This window comes from Pelodiscus sinensis, chromosome 8 (genome assembly GCF_049634645.1).
Source record: "Pelodiscus sinensis isolate JC-2024 chromosome 8, ASM4963464v1, whole genome shotgun sequence".
NCBI classification, from domain to species: Eukaryota; Metazoa; Chordata; order Testudines; family Trionychidae; genus Pelodiscus; species Pelodiscus sinensis.
In genome coordinates this window covers 64,541,158-64,561,780 of record NC_134718.1, presented here as the reverse complement: position 1 = coordinate 64,561,780, position 20,623 = coordinate 64,541,158, and the positions used below count along the sequence as shown (strand labels likewise).

General features: G+C 41.8%; 2 protein-coding genes across 4 annotated transcripts in view; one reads left to right on the top strand and one right to left on the bottom strand.

Moving 5' to 3' along the window:
• HABP2 (hyaluronan binding protein 2) overlaps positions 1 to 6,006 on the top strand; it is a 63,528-nt gene extending 57,522 nt beyond the window's left edge. The window contains exon 14 of the mRNA XM_075935450.1: positions 5,700 to 6,006. The gene's annotated coding sequence lies outside the window, so the exon portion shown is untranslated. The remainder of the gene's footprint in view (positions 1 to 5,699) is intronic.
• NRAP (nebulin related anchoring protein) overlaps positions 1 to 20,623 on the bottom strand; it is a 73,942-nt gene that overhangs the window by 699 nt on the left and 52,620 nt on the right. For 2 of the 3 annotated variants that reach the window (XM_006134973.2, XM_006134975.2), the window contains 15 exons: positions 20,300 to 20,407; positions 19,311 to 19,424; positions 17,672 to 17,869; positions 15,729 to 15,833; positions 14,555 to 14,653; positions 13,711 to 13,815; positions 12,927 to 13,034; positions 11,244 to 11,555; positions 8,385 to 8,489; positions 7,641 to 7,739; positions 7,417 to 7,521; positions 4,782 to 4,889; positions 3,225 to 3,536; positions 2,454 to 2,606; positions 546 to 1,029 (listed from right to left, as the gene is read on the bottom strand). In XM_006134973.2, the coding sequence (XP_006135035.2) occupies positions 928 to 1,029; positions 2,454 to 2,606; positions 3,225 to 3,536; positions 4,782 to 4,889; positions 7,417 to 7,521; positions 7,641 to 7,739; positions 8,385 to 8,489; positions 11,244 to 11,555; positions 12,927 to 13,034; positions 13,711 to 13,815; positions 14,555 to 14,653; positions 15,729 to 15,833; positions 17,672 to 17,869; positions 19,311 to 19,424; positions 20,300 to 20,407 (2,133 nt within the window). In that variant the 3' untranslated portion in view covers positions 546 to 927. Of the gene's footprint in view, positions 1 to 545; positions 1,030 to 2,453; positions 2,607 to 3,224; positions 3,537 to 4,781; positions 4,890 to 7,416; positions 7,522 to 7,640; positions 7,740 to 8,384; positions 8,490 to 11,243; positions 11,556 to 12,926; positions 13,035 to 13,710; positions 13,816 to 14,554; positions 14,654 to 15,728; positions 15,834 to 17,671; positions 17,870 to 19,310; positions 19,425 to 20,299; positions 20,408 to 20,623 lie in introns of those variants that run through there. The other variant, XR_012905715.1, reaches the window with a different exon arrangement.

The window sequence follows — 20,623 nt, the reverse complement described above, 5'->3', positions numbered from 1 at the left end:
TTAGGAAAATATGGAATTAATATTAATTCCAAAATGGAAGAGTATCCACTTGTTTATATGAAGATTCAGTCTACAAAGTGTAGCGATGTGTCTTTCATTTTGGGTATTTTTGGTTTTGAACCTCATGCCATTGGGATGTTTTATAAAAAGCCATATAATCCATCAGAAGCTATTCCCATTGCAATAATTTCTAACCACTTTTTTCTGCTGTTTTCAGCAGAAGACTCTGGTACTAATTATGATTTCTGTCAATCAGAGATAACGTCTCTGAAGTCCCTTAAATAATATGACCCAATTAGTTAATGCTAAATTAGCTTCCGTCAATCCCTGCCTTCTCCTGTCCATGACAACATATCCAAGATGGCGGTGGCTGTACAGGAAAAAAGAGAAAATAGCTGCTTTGGACATCATGCGTCAACCAGATTTTGATTGCTGGTAAACAGTAAAAAATTCACCTGCCAAGGGATTTAAAGTCTTATCTTGTGTCTTTTCAGGGTGCTAGTTAACCAGGACCCAATCCCTAAAATGTCTAAAGACACCATGTATGCAAACAAATGCCTTCTGATTTATTCAATACAAATGATTTTACATTCTGTAAATTGGGGCTTATTCATTTTTAGTACAAAGCTGAGCCTGCCAGTCATCTAGTACTAATTTCATTGACAGCCATAAATAAATACCATTCTTTGTATTACATACAATTATAAATCACTTGCCTTAAAGTATCCACACTAAAATATAAGGATCAATATTAAAATGTTGGGTTTGAGTTGTTATATAGGGTGGTTGTTTTTTAAAAGAAACTGAAAGACACCAAAATTGTTCTTAAGATGCCATCTACTGTGCTCCTCTGTCAGGAAAGCTACGGAGCAAGCCGAAAAACGTAAATGTTTTCATGTAATCTGCTGTGCTGCATCATCTTTCTGTTCATTTCTTAAACAGCTGCATTTTCCTCCGCTTGACTTGCAGAATTTCTGAAGCATCAGGGTTGACGTTGACCTGCTGGGATCCTTCTGCCTCTGCCTGCTCCTGCAAAACCAAACCAACTAAATTATGGGGACAAGCCAACATAAACGGAGCATTTTATTATCCTGTCTCACATGAATTTTAAAAAAATCCATCTGGCATAAAAATAAGGATTATTACTGCACTTAGGCTAGACTTCTGCCCTGTTTGCTATTGGCTCCCCATTTCTAATTTACACCCTAAATGAGGAGCAAGCAGTCGAGAGCGATGAGATACCAGTAGGTTTCTCGGTGAAGATCAGACAAGTTCTATGTGTGGGAGATTCCAAAAGACATTCCGTGCTAGCTGTCTTATTCAAATATTACCATGAGAATTACTCCCTCTCGCCACTTTGCAGATAGGAGACTATCAAATGTGTGTATAGGTTGAACCGCTCTGTAGTCTGACAGCACCATAGATGTTGCTAGACCAGAGACCCCCAGTCACAGAGGTTGCCAGAGGCTGGAAGCGCAGCTGGTCTGACGAAAGGGAACCCGCAGGCCCTGTGGCTTGGGAACAGGGAGCCCAGCCCCTGGGTGAGCAGCCGGAGCGGGGCTGGCTACTGGGGGCAGGGAGCATGCCCGTCAGCTGAAGCAGGGCCAGTGGCCAGAGGCATGAAGTGCTTGTGGCTGGGGCCAGGAAGTGGGGACAACGGCCTGGATTGGAGCCCTGCCAGCACACTGGGGGTAGCTCACTAGCTGGGCCGCTAGCCAAGAAGGGAGCCCCAGGAAAGCCCCAGGCCTGGCCTCCCCTGGTCCAGTGGCCCCAAGGGTGCAGGACCAGGGAGGTCCAACCTGCATTATATTTCTCTTGGGATGGTCCATTTTCTTGTTGCAAAAGATAAATTTTAAGAGCAGCAAACAACTGAAAATGGAAAGTGGCCATTTTATTGGCACTGGGTATTTAACAGTATCTGGGATGCTACTAGGGTCACAGCAGAGGAGCATACACAGAGGTGGGGAATGTAACAGATTAGGGGCCAAATCAGAGAATGGGGAGAGAGAGAAGACACACTGGAGAATCTCCACCCTCCCATTCCATGTGTTAGGGACTTTCTCCCCCTGCTCCCTGCGGAGCTACCCAGCTCCAGTCGGATCTCTAATCAGATCCTATCTTGCAGTAACTGCCTCGGTGAGCCCTTCCCGCGCCGTGAGTGCCCCAAGATCCTTGTGGAACAAAGACCATCCACGGGGAAAACCCCTTTGCGCGTTCCACAGGGGAGCCACACTCTATCCACCCTATGGAGTTTCCCAGCATCTACCTGGAGAGACAACTTCATGGCATTGCCCCAGTATTCTTTTTCTGTGGTTAAACAACAGGGAGACGGCAGCTACCCGTAACTCAGTCTGGTAGCTTTCATGAGCACTGAATGCCATGACGGCTCTGAGCCTGTCTAGGGAGCTGTGCTGTACAAGAGGGCTGGGAGAAGGACAGTTTATTCCACTTACCGCTCCAGGTTCACACTGGGCATACGTGCCCTGTGGTGCCCTTCCCTGAGCATTCGCCAGCTCAGCCGCCCTTCTAGCCATTTCTACTTTGTAGGAGCCTGGGGGAGTCCAGCCAATGCCTTTGCTCCAGTTCAAGTCAGACTTGTATTTGACCTGGAAAAAGGAAATATACGCCGTTGGGTATGATCGGGTTAGGCTCTAAATTAGACCACCTGCATTAAAGGCTGGATGGGACACAAGCCAGAACTATTTGTTCTTAGAAAAGAGAGGCTCCTTTTTCTGTTGCAATACAGGGTGGGGTGTTTTTCCCCCATAGTCAAGTATAGGAGTCAGGGAGTGGTCTGCAAGGCTCACTAAGAGTAGCTCTGGGAATAAGTGTTGTAGCTACAGCCTATTGAGCAGGGGTTTTCAAACTTCTTTGCAGCACAGGCCTTCCTCATAACAAAAATTACCAATAGCATCCCCAGGAGAGGGACTGAAGCCTGAGCCTGCTCAAGTCCCACTGCCCTAGGGCGGAGGCGAGACCAAAGCCTGAGCCCCATCACTCTAGAAGAGGAAGAGGGCAAGTGCTTCAGCCCCAGCCAGGGGGACTGTCATCTGAGCCCTGCCCCCCAGTACTGAATCCCTTAGGTTTCAGCTTCGGCCCCAAGCCATGGGCCTGAGGCTTCAACCCTGAGTCCCGAGCAAATCTAAACCAGCCCTGGCAATCCCAGTGAAATGGGGCCCCGCCCCACAGCCAGAGAACCACTGCTATACAGCAAAGGTACTTACATCACTCTGGAGCTGGTAAGCCTGTTTTGCATGCTTCAGATTCAGCTGCTCAGGATCACAAGTGTACTGGTGCAGGGGCTGTTTGTAGTTAACATTGCTGACTAGCTGCTGGCTCTTCTTAGCATGGATGAATCTGGGCTGGTTAATGTGGCTCGTGAACTGTGTCCTGTTTTGGGCAGACCCCTTCCTGTATTGGTTGTCACTCTGGAGTTTCCCCACCCTGATGAAGTGCCTCATTTTGGGATCGTCATTTATGTTACGGAATCCGATCTGTTGGCCTTTTTCCCTCAGGAAGGCCTCTTTGTACCTGAACTGCAGGGTGTTGGAGAAGGAAATCTCATTTGCACATGCACATTATTGTACGACTGCCTTATTAATTGAACTGCCCCTCCCCATCAATAGCTCTCCACTGGGGGCACAGGCTCCCCGCTGTGCTCTTACACCAAGAGGAGTCTGACCCATGGGCATTTATATTTGTTTGTAACAAAGCCATTACTTATAAAAGCGACAAGGAGTCCTGTAGCACCTTATAGACTAACAGATGTATTGAAGCATAAGCTTTCGTGGGCAAAGACCCACTTTGTCAGATGCATGACAAAGATGTACATGCATCTGACGAAGTGGGTCTTTGCCCACAAAAGCTTATGCTCCAATACATCTGTTAGTCTATAAGGTGCTACAGGACTCCTTGTCGCTTTTGTAAATCCAGACTAACACGGCTACCCTGATACTTGACACCATTACTTATAGTACAACTACATAACCACAGTAGAATAAACTCTTGGTAATTGTTCAAGAAACAGAACATTTATGAAGCCACCACCCCCTGCCAATGTAGGACCATTTCTTGGAGAGCTATATACTTTTCCTTGAGCTGGCTAGTCCGGTTAGAAATGACTCAAGCAATACAGCTCCCATCACAGTAATTTTTTTGCCTATGGGCTTGTCTTCACTACACAGTGGATCAACACAGCAGCAACTGATTCACCGGCGTTCCATTTATCGCGTCTGCTTAGATGCAATAAATCAACTTCCCGCCAACTCTGGTACTCCACCAGGATGAGAAGAGTAGGCGGAGTCAATGGGAGAACAGCCCCCACCAACCCTACTGCATGGAAGGCACCACACTAAGTATGTCCACTTCAGCTACACTATTCCTGTAGCTGAAGTTGCGACCTTAGATTGACAGGGAATGGGGCACAGTGTAGATTAGGCCTACATGTTAAAGGGTGACCAACTATTTTGGATGTTCACACTTAATCTAATAAATGGCCTAGGTAAGCCCAGTCTTTTGACTCATCAAAATCTGGTACCCAATTTACAGTACTGTACCAGAAAGCTATCTCCTCCCCATGACTATGCCTTCAAAAATACTCCTGTCAGGTACGGTATATTATTAAATGCCATTCCTAATGGAAAACTTTGAACTTAGTTTGGCACAAACATCTGGTTTGACTAGATAACCACCTCACCGAAACTGGCCTGTAAGGCCAACATTTTTATGTTGAGATTTAATGGTTTTGCAGGATTGGATTTTGTAAACTGAACACTTCTTACATCACTGGCAATTTCTCTTGACGCTTTAGCTGTCTGGAATGGGATGGCATCCAACCTAAAATCATAGCCAGCTGCCCGTGTCTGTTCCCAAGCTGTTTTATACATTTTCTGGGTTAAAAAGAAGAGGAGAAAACAGTCAGTTTATTAAACTTTTTTTTTTTTTGGTGTGTGTTTGGCTGCAGTAATTAATGTTTTATTCTAACAGATTCATTGCTGTCCAGATTCATCGTGACAATCTTCAAAGATCTGTGATCGGATTCTATAGCATTTCAACTTCTTTCCTATTAAACAATGATGAAATCTCTCGTGTCTAAATACAACCATCAGGATTTCTTTTTACATTGGCACATGGATTGGTTCTGATTTTATTTAGCTTCTATTAGTGACTTTGATGCCTCTGCCACATCAATATTACATCGACATTGCCCTGATTCTGTCTTTTGATGTATCCACTTGTAGTGCCTTGGGTTTTTGTGTTTTCAGGATGTCAGTACCAGAGTTTCTGTAACCAGTTATTTTGAGCTTTTCTAATGTTCTCTGTCTCGGTCCCATGTTACATGTGGTTTCATTAAGTCATCCGGAATAACATCTGCCTGTAACACATTGGATATGACTTTGAGGCTGTGAAATGCAATCTCAAAGTGAAAGTGCTCTAGTTCTGGGACTTTTCCAAGTTTATACAATAGCTTCCAGAGTGGATATGATATCGTGTCAAATCCTAAGTGCCAGCTACAGAAACGGCTGTACTTGATTTCTTCAGCATTCTGACAGTTCTATTTTTCCCCCCTTCTAATTTTATTCACCTGTTCCATCTGAGGCTGTAGTCTAGTTTTTCTGCTATACGTTCGCCCCTGAGCACATCACCAATATACATTTTAAGTTCAAAAGTACATTAACTTCATTCTTATTTTTCCTCAGTGTTTAGGAAAGATGTCAAACCGAGACAGCAGACATTCTGACCAGTGACAGCGGGGGAGTCGGCAATGCAAGGCCCACTTACATGTCCTAGTCCTGGCTCCATCTCCAGACCCTATCAACCCCTTGCTTCTCTGCTGAGAATTCCAACCAAGAAGTTAACAAAGGAAACTGGGATAGTTGTTTTTCACTGGTCGACACCTGTTTCCCTAGAATTGGACTGAGGCTACTCAGTAGGCATCAGATGGCATACAACTTTTGGCTGTTATTAGCTTGGCTTTTATAAAACTACCTGTTGCAATGTGCTGAACGATGAATCGAAAGATCCTTCTTCTTTCCCCAATAATGATATTTGCCCTGATTCTCAGCTTGTACCCACAATGCCCCTGTACATTTAGTAACTGCTGCATGCATGCTGTTTGCTACATCTCAATCATTTCCTATCTGGCTTTTTTATTTAATCTCTCGAAGCCTTTGCATTGCCACTGTGAGTCTGAACATTACATGGGTCCTTTGATCTGGAACCCCATGCATCATTTTTCTTTATCACAGTGTGCAGAGTTTTGTCCTCATCCTCACACATTACAGCCATTTGATTTGTAGTTATCTCCACAGCTTTAAAATATCAATGGCTTTTTGTGCACGGTAGGGTCATTCTCCCTCCACAACTTTCCATATGCAGCACTTGATCCAATTCTGTAAATACCACAAACAATTTGATGTGTAAGGAAAGGCTACAAGATCTCCATATCCTCATCCATCCTCTGCTAATTCTAGTTCAAATACACCGGTGTCTTGAGAAGAAATTTTACATTCAAGTCTGACAATGATCAGATTTGTCAGGACATGACAATACTGCTTTAGTTGCATGAGAAGCAGATTTACTTTACTCTTTTTTCCTCAGATGTAAGGGAGGAGGTTTGTAAACCACCAATTTTTCTTCCCCAGTGTCAGAGAGGATGGCAAATATATATATATTTTTAGGCCTTGCTTGTGTCTCTGTAACTGGCCTTTCAGCCAGATTCAGGCTTCAAATTACATAATAAAATAAATAAAATGTTTACGCAGCAGGAACTCAAAGCATGCTGCAAACAAATATACAGCCAGAGATCTCTCTGCCCATCACTGAAATGTAGCCCTCAAGAGGCCAGCTGTTTAATGGCACATTGCATCAGGGCACATGTTAGGGACAGAAATACTGCCTGTACCTGCACTATGGAAACAGAATCCCTTGAACTCAACTCTGCTTGGCTGGCACAGTTGCAAACACACAGCCAACTAGTGCACTAAAAGAAGCAATTCAGGTCAAAACATGTTCTCCCTTTATCCCCACATATACAATTTACATATCCTGGGACAGAGAATATTTTCCCAAAGGTCAGTTAATGGGTCTTAACTTGCCCAAGGCTTACAACTGGATTGAAAGATAGAAATTCCTGTTAGGCTTCTACGCTACCAAACATAATTACTTCTCAAAGGAGGAGAGGAGAATCTTTCTCTGGTCAATAAAACTATACAGTCTTCCATCCCTGTCTGGATGCAAGATTGTCTCTGTTGTCCTCTGGCCTTTTCATTTTCAGTCAGGCTCACCAAAGGGAACCTTCACTTCTGTATCCAGAGGAAAACTCCCTAAATCCCCATGGAAGCCTGTCATTCTTAATGAAGCAGTCTAGTTTACTGCAAAGTCTACTGCCTGAAAATGAGATGATCTGTCACTTACATCACTGATTTGAAGCGCATTCAGGCGGGCTCTTACAAAATCTGGGTGGTCAGGTGGAAGGGTATATCTGTGCATTGCGTCAGTGTCTCCAGACCTGTACAGCCTCTGTGAAATCACAAAGCATTCAGTGTGACCACTTTGGTTCTGGCAGCTATGTACAGGAAACCCAGTCTATGTACTACAGAACAACAAGGTAAGGTCCATTATTGTAAAAGGAAACCTACCTCACTGCACTGGAGGTAGCTATGCTTCGCATGGATCAAGTCTGGAGAGTCAACCACAGTGGTGAACGTCATGCTCCCCGGCCTCTGACGATACTTTGTCTGCAAGTGAAAACACCAAGTGGCTTCTATTACATAGTGATACATGAGAACTGGGTGTACGTGACAACAAACAGGAACAAAATGAAAAGAAAATCATCATCCTGAAACCATGATGTTAAAAAGGAAGTGATTTTGCTTTAGTGCCAGCCCTTGTTTTAATGCTGGCTAGTGTGGTTACAATGTGCCAATGTAGTGTGCACAAATAAAGTTTATTTTCTTTTTTGCAAACACTTGTTATAGAGAGCAATCATAAATTCTGGTTAGGAATGGCACATAAGAATTTCTAGAGTAAAAAATGATGCTGATTAGGCTAAATCACCCTCTGTCAATGCTAAGCGCAGTATCATGCCATTTTAAAAACTGAAACTCAACTGCTTAGCATTTCATAGTGGAGTTTCCTGCATTTATTTGTTTACGCATTTTGTTTTCAGACTAGCGTTTCCTTTGGAATAGAAAATATGTCACGAGTGTCACAAGTGGACTCTTATCTCCCATGCTGCTCTTTGGTAACTTACGCTTTGTATAAACAGGCTCCCACATCAAAAGGAAACGATAAGCTACATTCGTAAGTGTCATGTAACAAGGAGCCTTGATGGTAAACAATTCCTACAGACACGCCATCCCATGAAAAATGTATCAATATACCTCACTGATGAGCTCTCCAGCCTTCTTCACATTTTCTATCTGTGGAGATCTCAGCGCCAACCAGCCAATCCCTTTCATGAAGTTCAGGTCTGATTTATAGCGAGACTGTTGACAATGAAATGGTTAGCTTTCCTCGGGTTCGCAGCCACAGCTATAAGGTTTGGGTTTTTTTTAAAGACTCCCCACATTCATATTAAACTTTTCACCTTTTTCATTCTCCATGCATATCTCACATCATAAAACCCAACTGTTTGCACTTGTTCATTCCACCAGGAATTAAATAATGTATCATACGCAAGTCATTAGAGGAGACCTCACAAGTGAATTAGCATGACTCAAAGCGGAAATAACCTGTTTATATGGGATGTAAAACTCCCTTTTTAAAATAATTATCTGAAGTAGGTTCAACTCAGTAATACTAATTATGTATCCGATGCATGCTTTCTAATTAGCCTGACTTTGTAAGAGGACAGCAGTTCTTTGCTTCTGATATTTTAGAGCTCCACCTACAAAGAGAATCGGACTAACCAAACAAATTTTGCCAATGGTTAAAGCTAGGGGGAAATGAAAAAAATGAAAAGAAAAAAAAAAAAACCTTGAGATTCTCCTCCAGACTCTGCAAGTGACCCACTGTGTGATTTTGGCCAATCATTCAACATTTCCATGCCTCACACTTTCCATATTTAAAATAGAGATAACATCAATTACTTATTTCAAAGGAGTGATGCAAGCTATCAAACTTCTCTTGGCTCATTGGGTGTCAGGTGCTGTATACATGCGGAACAGTCTTACAGGGTGGTAAACGGGATAGTAAAATCTGTTGTCTCATCTGATAAGCTCTTTGGGCGACATCCCTTGTTAAATCATCTTGATTATTTTTGTGGTTTATTCATGTTTCTAATCACACAGGTCCAAATCCCAAGATCCTTATCATTTCTTCACTCAGTCCCACCCAGAGAAACTCATGAACTTCAGTGGCAATTTACCCTGTAAAGATGTAAGGATTTGGCCAATGGAAATTATACTTTCTTGTAATGTGAGGCACTATAGGTGGGTCCTGTGTGCTATTTGGTCCTTGGTCTGATTTCAGGGCACAAGAGAGGATTAGATGGAAAGACAGCAAAGGGCCAGGATAAGTCAGGCAGCCTGAGGGAGCTGCCAAAGTGCACTTCAATGGTAAGGAAGAGTCAAAGCACAAGGGTATTCCAAATAGGCTTTTGAAACCACAGTACACCACTTCACCTCTACAGACTCCTCTACACAGGATCAAGAACTGAAAGGGACCTATTCTTTGATTAACCATCCAGCCCTTCACCAGACAAGATCCACTCCCCACCTAACCAAACACAGCCAGAGGCTGCGGGACAACCCAGTCACCATCACCACTGTAAGATGTGAGGCCCAGGTGTCAGACAGAGGGAGTCACCAACAGGAGTCTTGGTGATACACAGAAGGGGTTGGCAAGCATGGTGTAACCAGGACAGGTTGGATGGATTTGGGAAAGGCAGCAGATGGAATTGAGCTTTTGGGCTGGAAGAAGTTGGGCGTGTATGGTAGAAGCTGGACAGTTACAGCAGAAACCAAAGAGTATTCTATGCAAGAAAAATCATATGTTGCTGACTGCAGGGGAACATTTTGAGGAACTCCTGATGAAACTTTCAGCAACACAATACTCACCCAAAAAAGTGGGCATAGCTGGTTTTTTCCCCAGTGTGTCTCTAGTGGTTAATGTCTGTATGTAAATTTGGTGCTATTATCAAAACAGAGAGGAAAGAAATCTAAGACTCCCCTTTAACACAAAACTAACCCCCCTGCTAATGGTTCTCTTTTTATATTGGGATCCTCTAGTTTTCACTGGCAAATCTTTTACTTTCTTTCCACTCTGACAAAGAACAAAGGCAACTGGATACATTTATAACATAGAGAGGCAAATCCAACAGGGATCCTTCAATCGGATTGTTGGCTTTCATCTGAAGAGATGAAGTGCATAAAGCTCTTTCAAGGTGCCTTTTGTTGCAAAGAGTACGGATTGGATGTTACATTGTAGGTACACTAAGTATGAAAAAGCAAGATGCAAGTTCTCCAGAGCTTTGATTGCTTCTCACACTCTCTCATAAATGGACTGTCTACAAATATTTCTTCATCCACATCAATTGAATCTAACAAATAGCCTATCATTTGACCTCAGTAGAATCTTGAGTCCAGCAAACAGGCAGTTCCCTGAAGATGTATTAAGAATTAGTTCAACAGCACAAGCTTCATTCTTACACACTGTCATTCAACCTCTCTTTTCCCATGCAGCAAAATGACAGCTTTATGAGGTGTAGTTATCAATTAAAGAAAATCTTTGTGGGCAAACTGTCAAAATGTAGCTATTTGCTCACAGGCAATTTATATATGCAGTCACCCGGGCACACAGTTCTTGAGTATTTTGGTGGCACATGTGAACAATTGCACATGCAAGTGCAAAACCATTTGCAAGTGCAAATGGAGCACAGGTTTTGCCTGTGGAGAGCTTATCATTTACATAACAAGATGGTGTGCAAAATCTGCATGAAATGAGCCATTTGCATGTATAAATTCATACATACACAACTGGAAACTGAACGGACTCCTGTCTGAAAATTTAGCCATTGATATTAACCATTTCCACCTGCAAAAGAGCCTCCACAATTGATGCTTTCCAATTAATCTCTGAACATGCAACCTCCTTTCCAGTGTACATTTGAATCAAATATTTTGTATGCAAATGCAAGAGTTTGCAGGCTTATTTTCAAAGTGTTTGGCATCAACATGTGGTTTGTGTCAATGGCACATTTCTGAACCTGTTTGCAGCTAACAAGAGGGTTCTGTCTTTACCTCACTCTGTAACATGTGGGCTCTCTTTGCCCATTGCATCTTCAAATCTTCAGGGACTGCTGTATATGCATGGAGTCTTTTCCTATAATCTTGATCACTCACTAAGGCCTGAGCCTTCTTAGCATGGACTAGATTCACCATGTCCATGGGCAGATGGTACTGAGCCCAGATCTCTTGGGACCCTTTCTTATACTCCTGTTCGCTTTGTAACTTCCCAGCATGAAAGCAGTGTAACAATCGGGTGTCATCCACAATGCGTCTGGCACCGACGTGCTTTCCTCTTTCTGTCACGAAGGCGTGCTTGTATTGACACTGAAAACGAACGGATAAGGTGGTCAACAAGCAAGCTTAACTTCAGATTGTGTCTTGCTGTTTTAACTCCCATGAAATTCCTTTCATCGATACCAAATGGAAGAGGCCAAAAAAGCATGCAAAATCCGGCAAAAAGAGAAACCCAGTGCACATTGTATCCTTCAGCTTTCCAAACCCCATCCAGTTTTTGCAACCAACTGTTCCTGGATCAAAAAGTGATTTGAGAGAGAAGTGTAAGGTCTGAGCATAGGAATAAGCACCAGGAAGGAGTAAACTCTCATTGTAGCTCTGACTCCCTCAATGAGCATGCATTTAGCCTCTCTGTGAAATGGCAAGGATTATTGTTGTTGGTATTTATATAGCATAAACAGTGTGCCAGGAATTCTAAACAGAAGCCCCGGGCCTGGCCAGAAGAGGTTATAATGTAGTCTAAATGGAATAACAACACTTATCTACCATACAGGGGAACTAAGGGGATTAAATTACAGTAGTTTATAAAGTGCTTTGAAGATGAAGGGCCAACTTCAGACCTATGGTAAATGGATGTAATTTTATTATGGAATTGCAGTTCTGAGGCTGCGGTCACAAGCCCTGTATAATAATTCAGTTATAGCTACTTTGTGAAACGTATATATATGTTTAAAGTATTCGTATTTTATGACCTTGGATGTAACAAAATATGCACCTCCATGCTATGCAATATCAAATATTTTTATTTCATTTTAATTATAAGCAATTCTTATAATTTATTTGCAAAAACCTTTAGAAGAAAGGAAAGGCCTTAGAAAGTACCTACAGCTAAAATTCACCACGTCTTAATATGTTCTGGAAATTGTAATCCAAACCTGAAAAAAATTCTAAAGAGGAGGGACATATGTATTCCTTGCCTGGGAAGTTACTGAGACACACGTGCAGGAGAGTCCACTCACTTTCAGTGCCCAATTTCAGATATCGATTACCTGATTTTTGGAGGATCTGAACTCACAGCTTCAGGATGAGTTGTAAGTGCTCTGCACTTCTGCCAGGGGTGCCCCAAAACAGGCAGATATCCATAATTAGTGGACGTTTTGCAAGTCTGGGGCTGAAGACCCAGACAGACTGAAGAAGGGAAGAGTTTCCCTAGATTGCACCATGCATAAAGGCACTGGATTTTTCCCAGATCTTTGACTGGGTTTGGTTTCTGATAAGCTGTGACTCTTCTTGTTAAAAAAAAAATCACAAAGAATCTCATTCATAAGTAATATATTCTGTCTGACACTCGTCTCACATGGTTATGGGGATGCTTTAATTCAGTAAAATCTGCCTTAGACATTGTTTTACATGAAGTTAACAGAAACTAGGCAAGATGGAAGGTTGAATCATTCAACTCACATCACTGGCAATATCTCTGGAGGCCTTCGCAGTCTGGAAAGGGATCGCTTCCATTGTCAGCTTGTAGCCTTGAGCGCACAGATTATGCCAAGACTCTCTGTACTTTGCCTAAAGTGGGAAAGGCACATGTAGATTTCTCTGTTTCATTTTTAAATGCATGAATGACTGAACAAAGAAACGCACTTACATGCGTTATAAAGCTAGTGAGTCAATTTCTCACTACCAAAGGATTTTTTATTATTTAAAGAAGATATTATCTCAAACAAACATGTGTAGCCTGTTCTTTATGTAGATTTATTTTACTGACATCTGTATATGTGCTAGTGGCCACAGGTGTATATACATAGAACCCTGCATGGATATAAAATTTGTGTCTGCATCTGCATGCACAAAAATTAGCCACGGATATCCATATCCACATTCATGGATGCGGATACTCATAGCTATAAAGCAGAGATCTGTGGATTTAAAGGATTCTATATATAGAAACTCCAGTCATCTGAAGAAGTGGGCTGTGCCCATGAAAGCTCAAGATACCATCTACATGTTTTGTTAGTCTATAAAGTGCTATCAGACCATTTGTTGTTTTTTAAGTTTATCCTGTACAGACTACCTCGGCTACCCCCTGAAGCTTCTATAGACAGTATATATACAATCAAATCAGAGAAAACAGACATGGAATAGAACCAATAGGTTATCTAGACCTTCACCCCTTCCTGTGGAGGACTCCTCAAGGTAAATCCAAATACATGTAAGGAAAAAACAAACAAAAACAAACACTTACATCACTGAGATTAGCTGCATTTATTCTTGCCTGTGAAAATGCAGGCAGACCTAGGGTTAGTGTGTAGTGATGCAGAATGTCTTCTCCCGCTGCTTTATACAGGCGCTAGGAAAGAGATTGGAGATCATTGAGACTCATTTGCTAGTATGTGAACAGCCTTAATTATTTTGCCAGAACAAAGTACAGAAGAAATATGCCAAAGCTACTGCAACCATCTAGGTTTATTGTGATTTTGTTGTTTTAGAATGAGGGTGTATTTGTTTTTTTGCGGGGGGGGGGGGGGAGAATAGGAGGCAGGTTTGTAGGGATCATTCCAAATATCAAGGAAATATTTCAGATCTGTTAGTTCTAACAGAAACTCTAGAGTAGATATTAGGTAAGAGCATTTCAGTGAGGGGCGGACTGTGGGATCATTGGATTTTTCCCGAAATTGGCATGTTTGACAGGTGACAGTGAATTAGAAAAAAAAGGAGATTCTTGTTCTCAGCATTAGGTGGGCTCGAATGTTGCTTATTCAATACTATGCAAATTAACCTCCCCGAAAACGTATCTACCTTCTTTGCATTTTGTTTGCTTTCAAATAGAAAAATCTGATTACAGGACTTCGTATCAAATGGAGACTATGAAGTTTTAAAGGAGAGATGTGATTGACAAAATGATACTAAATGTTTGTCCGGGAATAATAAAATATGATCTAACTGTGCAAAAGCACAAATCAATGATGTCGTCTTTCCTTTTGATGTATTATGCTTCTCAGAACGAGGTTCTCTCCCTTCCACTCCTTCTTCCCCAGCTCACTGCATTTTAAAAAGCACATTTTCTGATTCACATTACTAGAACCTACCTCATTAGCAATCATGTTGCTGAATTTTGCATGAAGGAGGCCAGGAGAGTCTGTCACCGATGTGTACTTGAAGGAATGCGGCTGCTGACGATATTTACTCTGAATTCACACACAAAGAAAAATGAACAGAAGCACTAAATTGTCTTGTCAGATAAGGGACTTGTCTCCCTAATATTAGTGCTTTGCTTTTACTGCTCATGCTGAAAATGGTGCTTTGTGAAGAATGTTCATTCATTAACCCTTAGGCCAATTTATCAATTGCTCCCATTAATCTGGGGGGCTCATGTCTCATTAGGGACAATTGAAAACAGACAGGGAATATGGTACAGGTTTAGTAAAAGTGTGCTGCCAAACTTTATATAGAAATTGTATGATTTTACCTCTTCACATCACTTGCATCAACTAACGAAATGAGAGTTTCGTTGCCAAAGTTGCAGTCCCTAGGTACTGCTCTTGATGAACTTTCTACTTCCAAGCCGTTGGAAAAGTGGAGGTTTCACTTACTTTGAGCAGGTAAGTGAGAGTGATGACCAATAAACAGAGTTCATCATGAGGATCAAAGCACCTGATCCGTTCATCAGAGTAGGGCTAGAGATGTGCATACTCATTTTTCCTAGTTCCAAACCTATTTGAACATGGTCACTGGATCTATGCCTTGCTTTGGAGAACATCAGGGAGAGAGTGGAGGAGGAAAAATCGAATAGGACAATAGGGAGGAAAGCAGAATACTGAGTAGGCAGAATGAAAAACGCAGAGAAACTGCAGGAAAGGATTAGAGTAGGGGTAGGGAACAAATCATTATAAAGGCCACTCCAGTGTGTCAGCCTAGCGTTGGGGGAGTGTTGCAGTATGGGTAATAGAGGGCACGGGTTTCCTCGTAGCTGGAAAGGCACATTTTTATATAAAGTAATGTATCTTAAAAATACCAATCACATGAGCTCAGAACAGAAGAGGAAAAGATTGTGAAAATAGTTAATGAGGTCTGCAAAACCTTGAACCTCTCCATGCTCACTCATCTGAAATCAGGACACAAATGGAGTGAGCGAATAAAGGTGTGTGTGGGGGGGAGGGTTCTATTATTAATACAATGAGTCATTTTGCCAACCCAGTTTAATAGACAGACATCTGGAAAACTCTTGTTTGTAGTAGAGAAATCAAAACCCTCTTTTGTTACCTCGCTGATGAGTTCAGAAGCTTTCTTCTTCCCTTCAATCTCTAGGGCCCCTGGAATAATACAGCCAACTCCTCTCATAAAATTCATGTCAGACCTGTATAAATTCTAAGGGAAATCAAGGAAAAGTAATTATGCATTTCTATTTAAAATTCACTGTATTTATTTATCCAGAAATTACACAAGGAGATTATTTAAATAAATTAGAGATGAGAAGTAATATTTACTATGTAGATGTCATTCTCGCTACTTTATGCTGGGTCTGTGTGCATGTTTGTTTATGTGTGGTGTGTGTTTATACAACACAAGGGCTGGGATTCTAAAAAGAGCATAAGGGTGTGTCTACACAGCACCCTAAACTCGAAATAAAATACGCAATTTTGAATCTATTTCAAAATAGTTTATTTGAAATTTGGCGCATCTACACAGTGTCAAATTTCGAAATGAAGTATTACTTTGAGCCATCTCTTATCCCTCGTGCAACAAGGTTTACCAGGATGGTGAAATAGTGCACTCGTTATTTCGAAAAATATTTCGAAATAATGGGCAGCTTGTGCAGACACAGAGTAGCTATTTTGGGATACCCCGAAATAGCTGTGCAGTGTAAACGTACCGTAAGAGAATTAGAAACCTAAATCCCACTGGACATTAATGGTACTTGGGTACTTAACTTCCATCTCTGTTTCTGAAAACCTCCCCTAATATATAAAGTTTATGCAGATATAAAATGAGAGCTTGTCAGACAATTTTGTGAAAAACATCTTGAAAATTGACATTTTTCCATTGTTATTTTTCACAAAAATGCTTTGTTGTCTGAGCAGTTTTAATGTGACGCTGTTGTATACAGTAAAGTCTATTTAAAGGAAGCACCCTCGAATTTATTACATTATTTCCTAGGCTATCAGATACATCAGCAAGCAAATACTATTGTTTTTTTAATGGCACACAGCATGGAACAGTTAAATATGTGAAAACAAAGTGATGAAAAGCATGGGATCATCTAAACCTGGGTACAATGATCTGCACAATCCCTCCTGTGGTGGAGTAGCCCTGGGAGCATCAAGAACCATCTAGATCAGAGGTGGGAAACCTTTTTTTGGCCGGGGTCCGCTGCCCCCCTGAAAAATCAGTCAGGGGCCACACACAAGTGAGAAGCAAAATACAAACCAACCAATCAACCAACCCTCACTAATGTGGCCCCCGACTGAGAAGCAGAAAGACACTCCCCACGTCCCTTGCACACCAGAACCTAGGGGGGTCCAGGCTAGTAGATTTTGTGTGCTCCAGCCCTGCAGTGGGGTGGCGTATGGGCTGGAGCATCAATGTGGACTCCCTAACACTGGGGTGGGGGAGCCCTGAGCCTCAGGGGGCCAGATCCAGGCAAGCGGAAGACCCTTATCCCTGATTTAGTTCATTCTATTCAAGTGTAACCCATTCTGAGGCTACAATGGGAAGAGAAGTCTGCCCTATAGCCTTAGCTGACAGGCAGTTGGCTTTCAGTTCATGGGGCAGAGGCTCATGCTTTTAGCCCCACAGTGGGCCAAATTCATTCTTATTAGAATTCCACTGGTTATGTCAAATTAGTCTTTGGCTACAGTTTACAGGGCTCTTATGAAACAGATTTTTTTAAAGCTGTATGCAGCCTTCTTCTGGCTATATGCACCAATTACATTCAGATGCACAGCAGGTCAGAGGCCACAGAGCAAACAGTTTACACAGTCAACGGGCTCTTTAAAAGGCCATTTCACTCATGTCAGACAGAATTCCTTGACAGTAACCTTTTACCACCCAAGTACCAAACCAATACACGCCTCATTCTTTAATGTAACCCAGAACGCTCAGTTTACTCCACAATTGCCACTCAAATGCACATATTGTAATGGTCTGAAACATAATTATTGTGTCAGACCTAACAGGATAATAGCATGGGGATGACTTTCATTTACCTCACTCTGGAGTTTATAAGCTTTCTTGGCACACTGCAATCTCACATCATCTGTCACTGAGGTGTACTGGTGAAGTAGTTTTCTGTATTCCTGATTGCTGACCAATGACTGGGCTTGCCGGGCATGCACTAAGTTTACCATATCCAGTGGCAGATGGAACTGGGTCTTCATATGATCAAAACCTTTTTTGTATTTTACCTGTTAAAAAATAAATGGATCATTTTGTAGACTAAGTTGTGACTTAACATGCAAGCTCCACACTCCTCCAATTTCCCATCCAAATTATTCTCTTTTTTAATAAGCTCCCCAGCCCAATTTAAGTATACATGAAATTAAATTATATGACAAACAATTTTGGGCCAAAAAGAGTAGTTATCCATATTATTTTTAAATAACTGCAATGTTATCTACATTAGGATTGCTTTTGAGGCGGAATATAATTAAAGTTAAAGTTATAAGTAAAGTAAAGAAATAAGTTATCAGTAAAATTATAAAAAATATCTCTCACTTATTTTTTTAGAAACAAATTACATTTTTACGAAGCACTAACAAAACCTTCAAGGTATTTCTTGATAATAAACCCTAAGAGAAATATCTGAACCTTTTTAGAAAAAAATCAGAATCAGCCCAGACCTTCAACCATAATCATTTTAAAGTTTCAACCTTTTGGGGTAATGTTTTATATTTTAAAAAAAATTCACAGGAGTCTTTGCACTAATTAGATCCGCCAGTGAAGTGGCGGCGACCAGTGGTGTGGTGTGGAGCGGTGGCAGGCGAGGAGTGGTGACCAGCAGTGGCAGCAGACGAGGCGTGGCGGCAGGCGCCCAGCGGAGTGTCCAGAGGCGTCGAACGAGACAGCCGGTGGAGCGACGGCAGGCGCCCAGCGGAGCGTCCAGTGGCGTGGGATGAGACAGCTGGTGGAACGTGGCGGAGTTTCGTATAAGGTGCCCCCTATCTATCTCCCCCACCCCCATTTCTACCCACGTTGGGAAGTGAAACCCTGCGGGTGAACTTTGGGACTCTGGGTGGCATGGACTAGGGACAGAGACTTCTGGGGTGTCGGACTCTTTGGACTTTGGGCGATTCTTGGCTGGGGGGGAGGGCTTGGTTCATGTTTGGGGTTATGAACTATTTGTGGTGTTTTCCCCAAGTTAATGCCGTATGACTTCTCTCTGTGTTTCATTAAATGTTTCTTTCCTACACTCAGACTCAGTGCTTGCGAGTGGGGAAGCATTGCCTCTCAGAGGCGCCCAGGGGTGCGTGAATTTCCCGGCTCGAGCCGGTTCTATGTGAGATGAACCCCAAGATACTGAACCCAGCCCTGGTTACTGCCAGGCCTACCCGGCAGAAGGGTTACATATATATGCACACTGAATAGGATACTGCCTATCGGAAACAGCTGCATGGAGTAAGAGGCCTGTGGGAGAATACATCTCAGGGCTATTTTACACTCCAATTAATAATACCGTATTTAATGTAAAAAAAGAATAATGCAGTTAATGTATTTAGCCAGTGCAAAGGAAGACTTGAGTCTTATGTAATATGCCAAAGAATTCATCCATAACAAAGTCTATTTTCCATGGTGAACTATCATTACAAAAGCATTTCTACATGTTCATTCCCAAATCTTTGTACTTACATCACTTTGTAGCAAAGCTGCATGCACTGAGTGAGCAATGTTAAGATCATCTTCCAACCCCCGTGAGCCAACCATCTGTCCTTTCATTTTCTCAAATGCCTCCCTGTATTTGTACTGAAGGGGGAAAATAATAGACGTTTGATAAGGCCCAGTAACAAGAGAGGTGAGTTTTCGACCAAAATTGTGTCTTGCTTTTTTTTTTTTTACACGGTAATTGAGCAAATGATCCAAATGGAAAAGAACTGTTGAAGCAGTCAAGAAATCTATTCCCCAGGTCATAGTGGGTGTAAAGAGTTCTCTCCTGAAATAGTTGTAAGTCTTTGGACTATAAGTTCTAGATATCTACTAGGATGTGGTATGTTTTGCCAAGTGTTAAGAGATGAACACTGAGTAAATCTTGAGTGGATGCTAAGAGAACCCCATCAGTGCACATCTTTCAGTATTTTGACTTATTTAGAAGAATATTTAAATGAAAACATTTACAAAGCAACATGGGTCCCGCCATATGCAATTGATATGGCATTCTTTTCTAATACATTTCTGTATACATGTTTACAAAGTCTTTTATACATATAATGCATCCCCCTCCATAAAAATTCTGTACTGGAGTACTAAGGGACTTAAGAAATTAAAGTCTGGTTCTGAAATCTCTCTCCCTCTCTTCCCTACGTATTTCTGCTTCAAAAGTAGTCTAAGATGATAATGACTGAAGGCTGTCAACAACTCTTATAGGTCTTCAGAGTGCATACGAAATGAGTTGGTCCTCTCAGTAGTACAATTCCTTGTGGACAGGTTTTCATATAAAAACCCCTCAGTCACCAATGACATCAAATTAGGTCCGGAGTCTCAGCTGGGAAGCCAAGGATTGAATGGGGCATGGGGCAGATCCCTCTCAGAATGTAGGATGAAAGTACTGTTTCCATAAACACACCATAACAGAAACACTCTGGTATTTCATATTGGAGAATATTAGCAGTAGTTTCACTTACATCACTTATGATTTCACCTGAAGCCTTTGCTGCCTGGAAGGGAATAGCATCCAATTTCAATTTATATCCACCATCTCTCATCTTGCTCCAGGATTCCTTGTAGTGAGTCTGTTTGGAAATATTGAACAGCATTTAAATGCATTTACTACACTGCAGGTTGACATTGCATCTTTGTTGTTATAATAAAAGCATCACTGTGTTTGCTTCATTTTATTCAAACAGATGGGGCTGGTATAAATAAAGCTATCAATACATGACAGATGTACAACAGAACACAAGTCTCAGTAATGGGGCTGTTACTCACTTTCTCAGTTGTTCATTGCT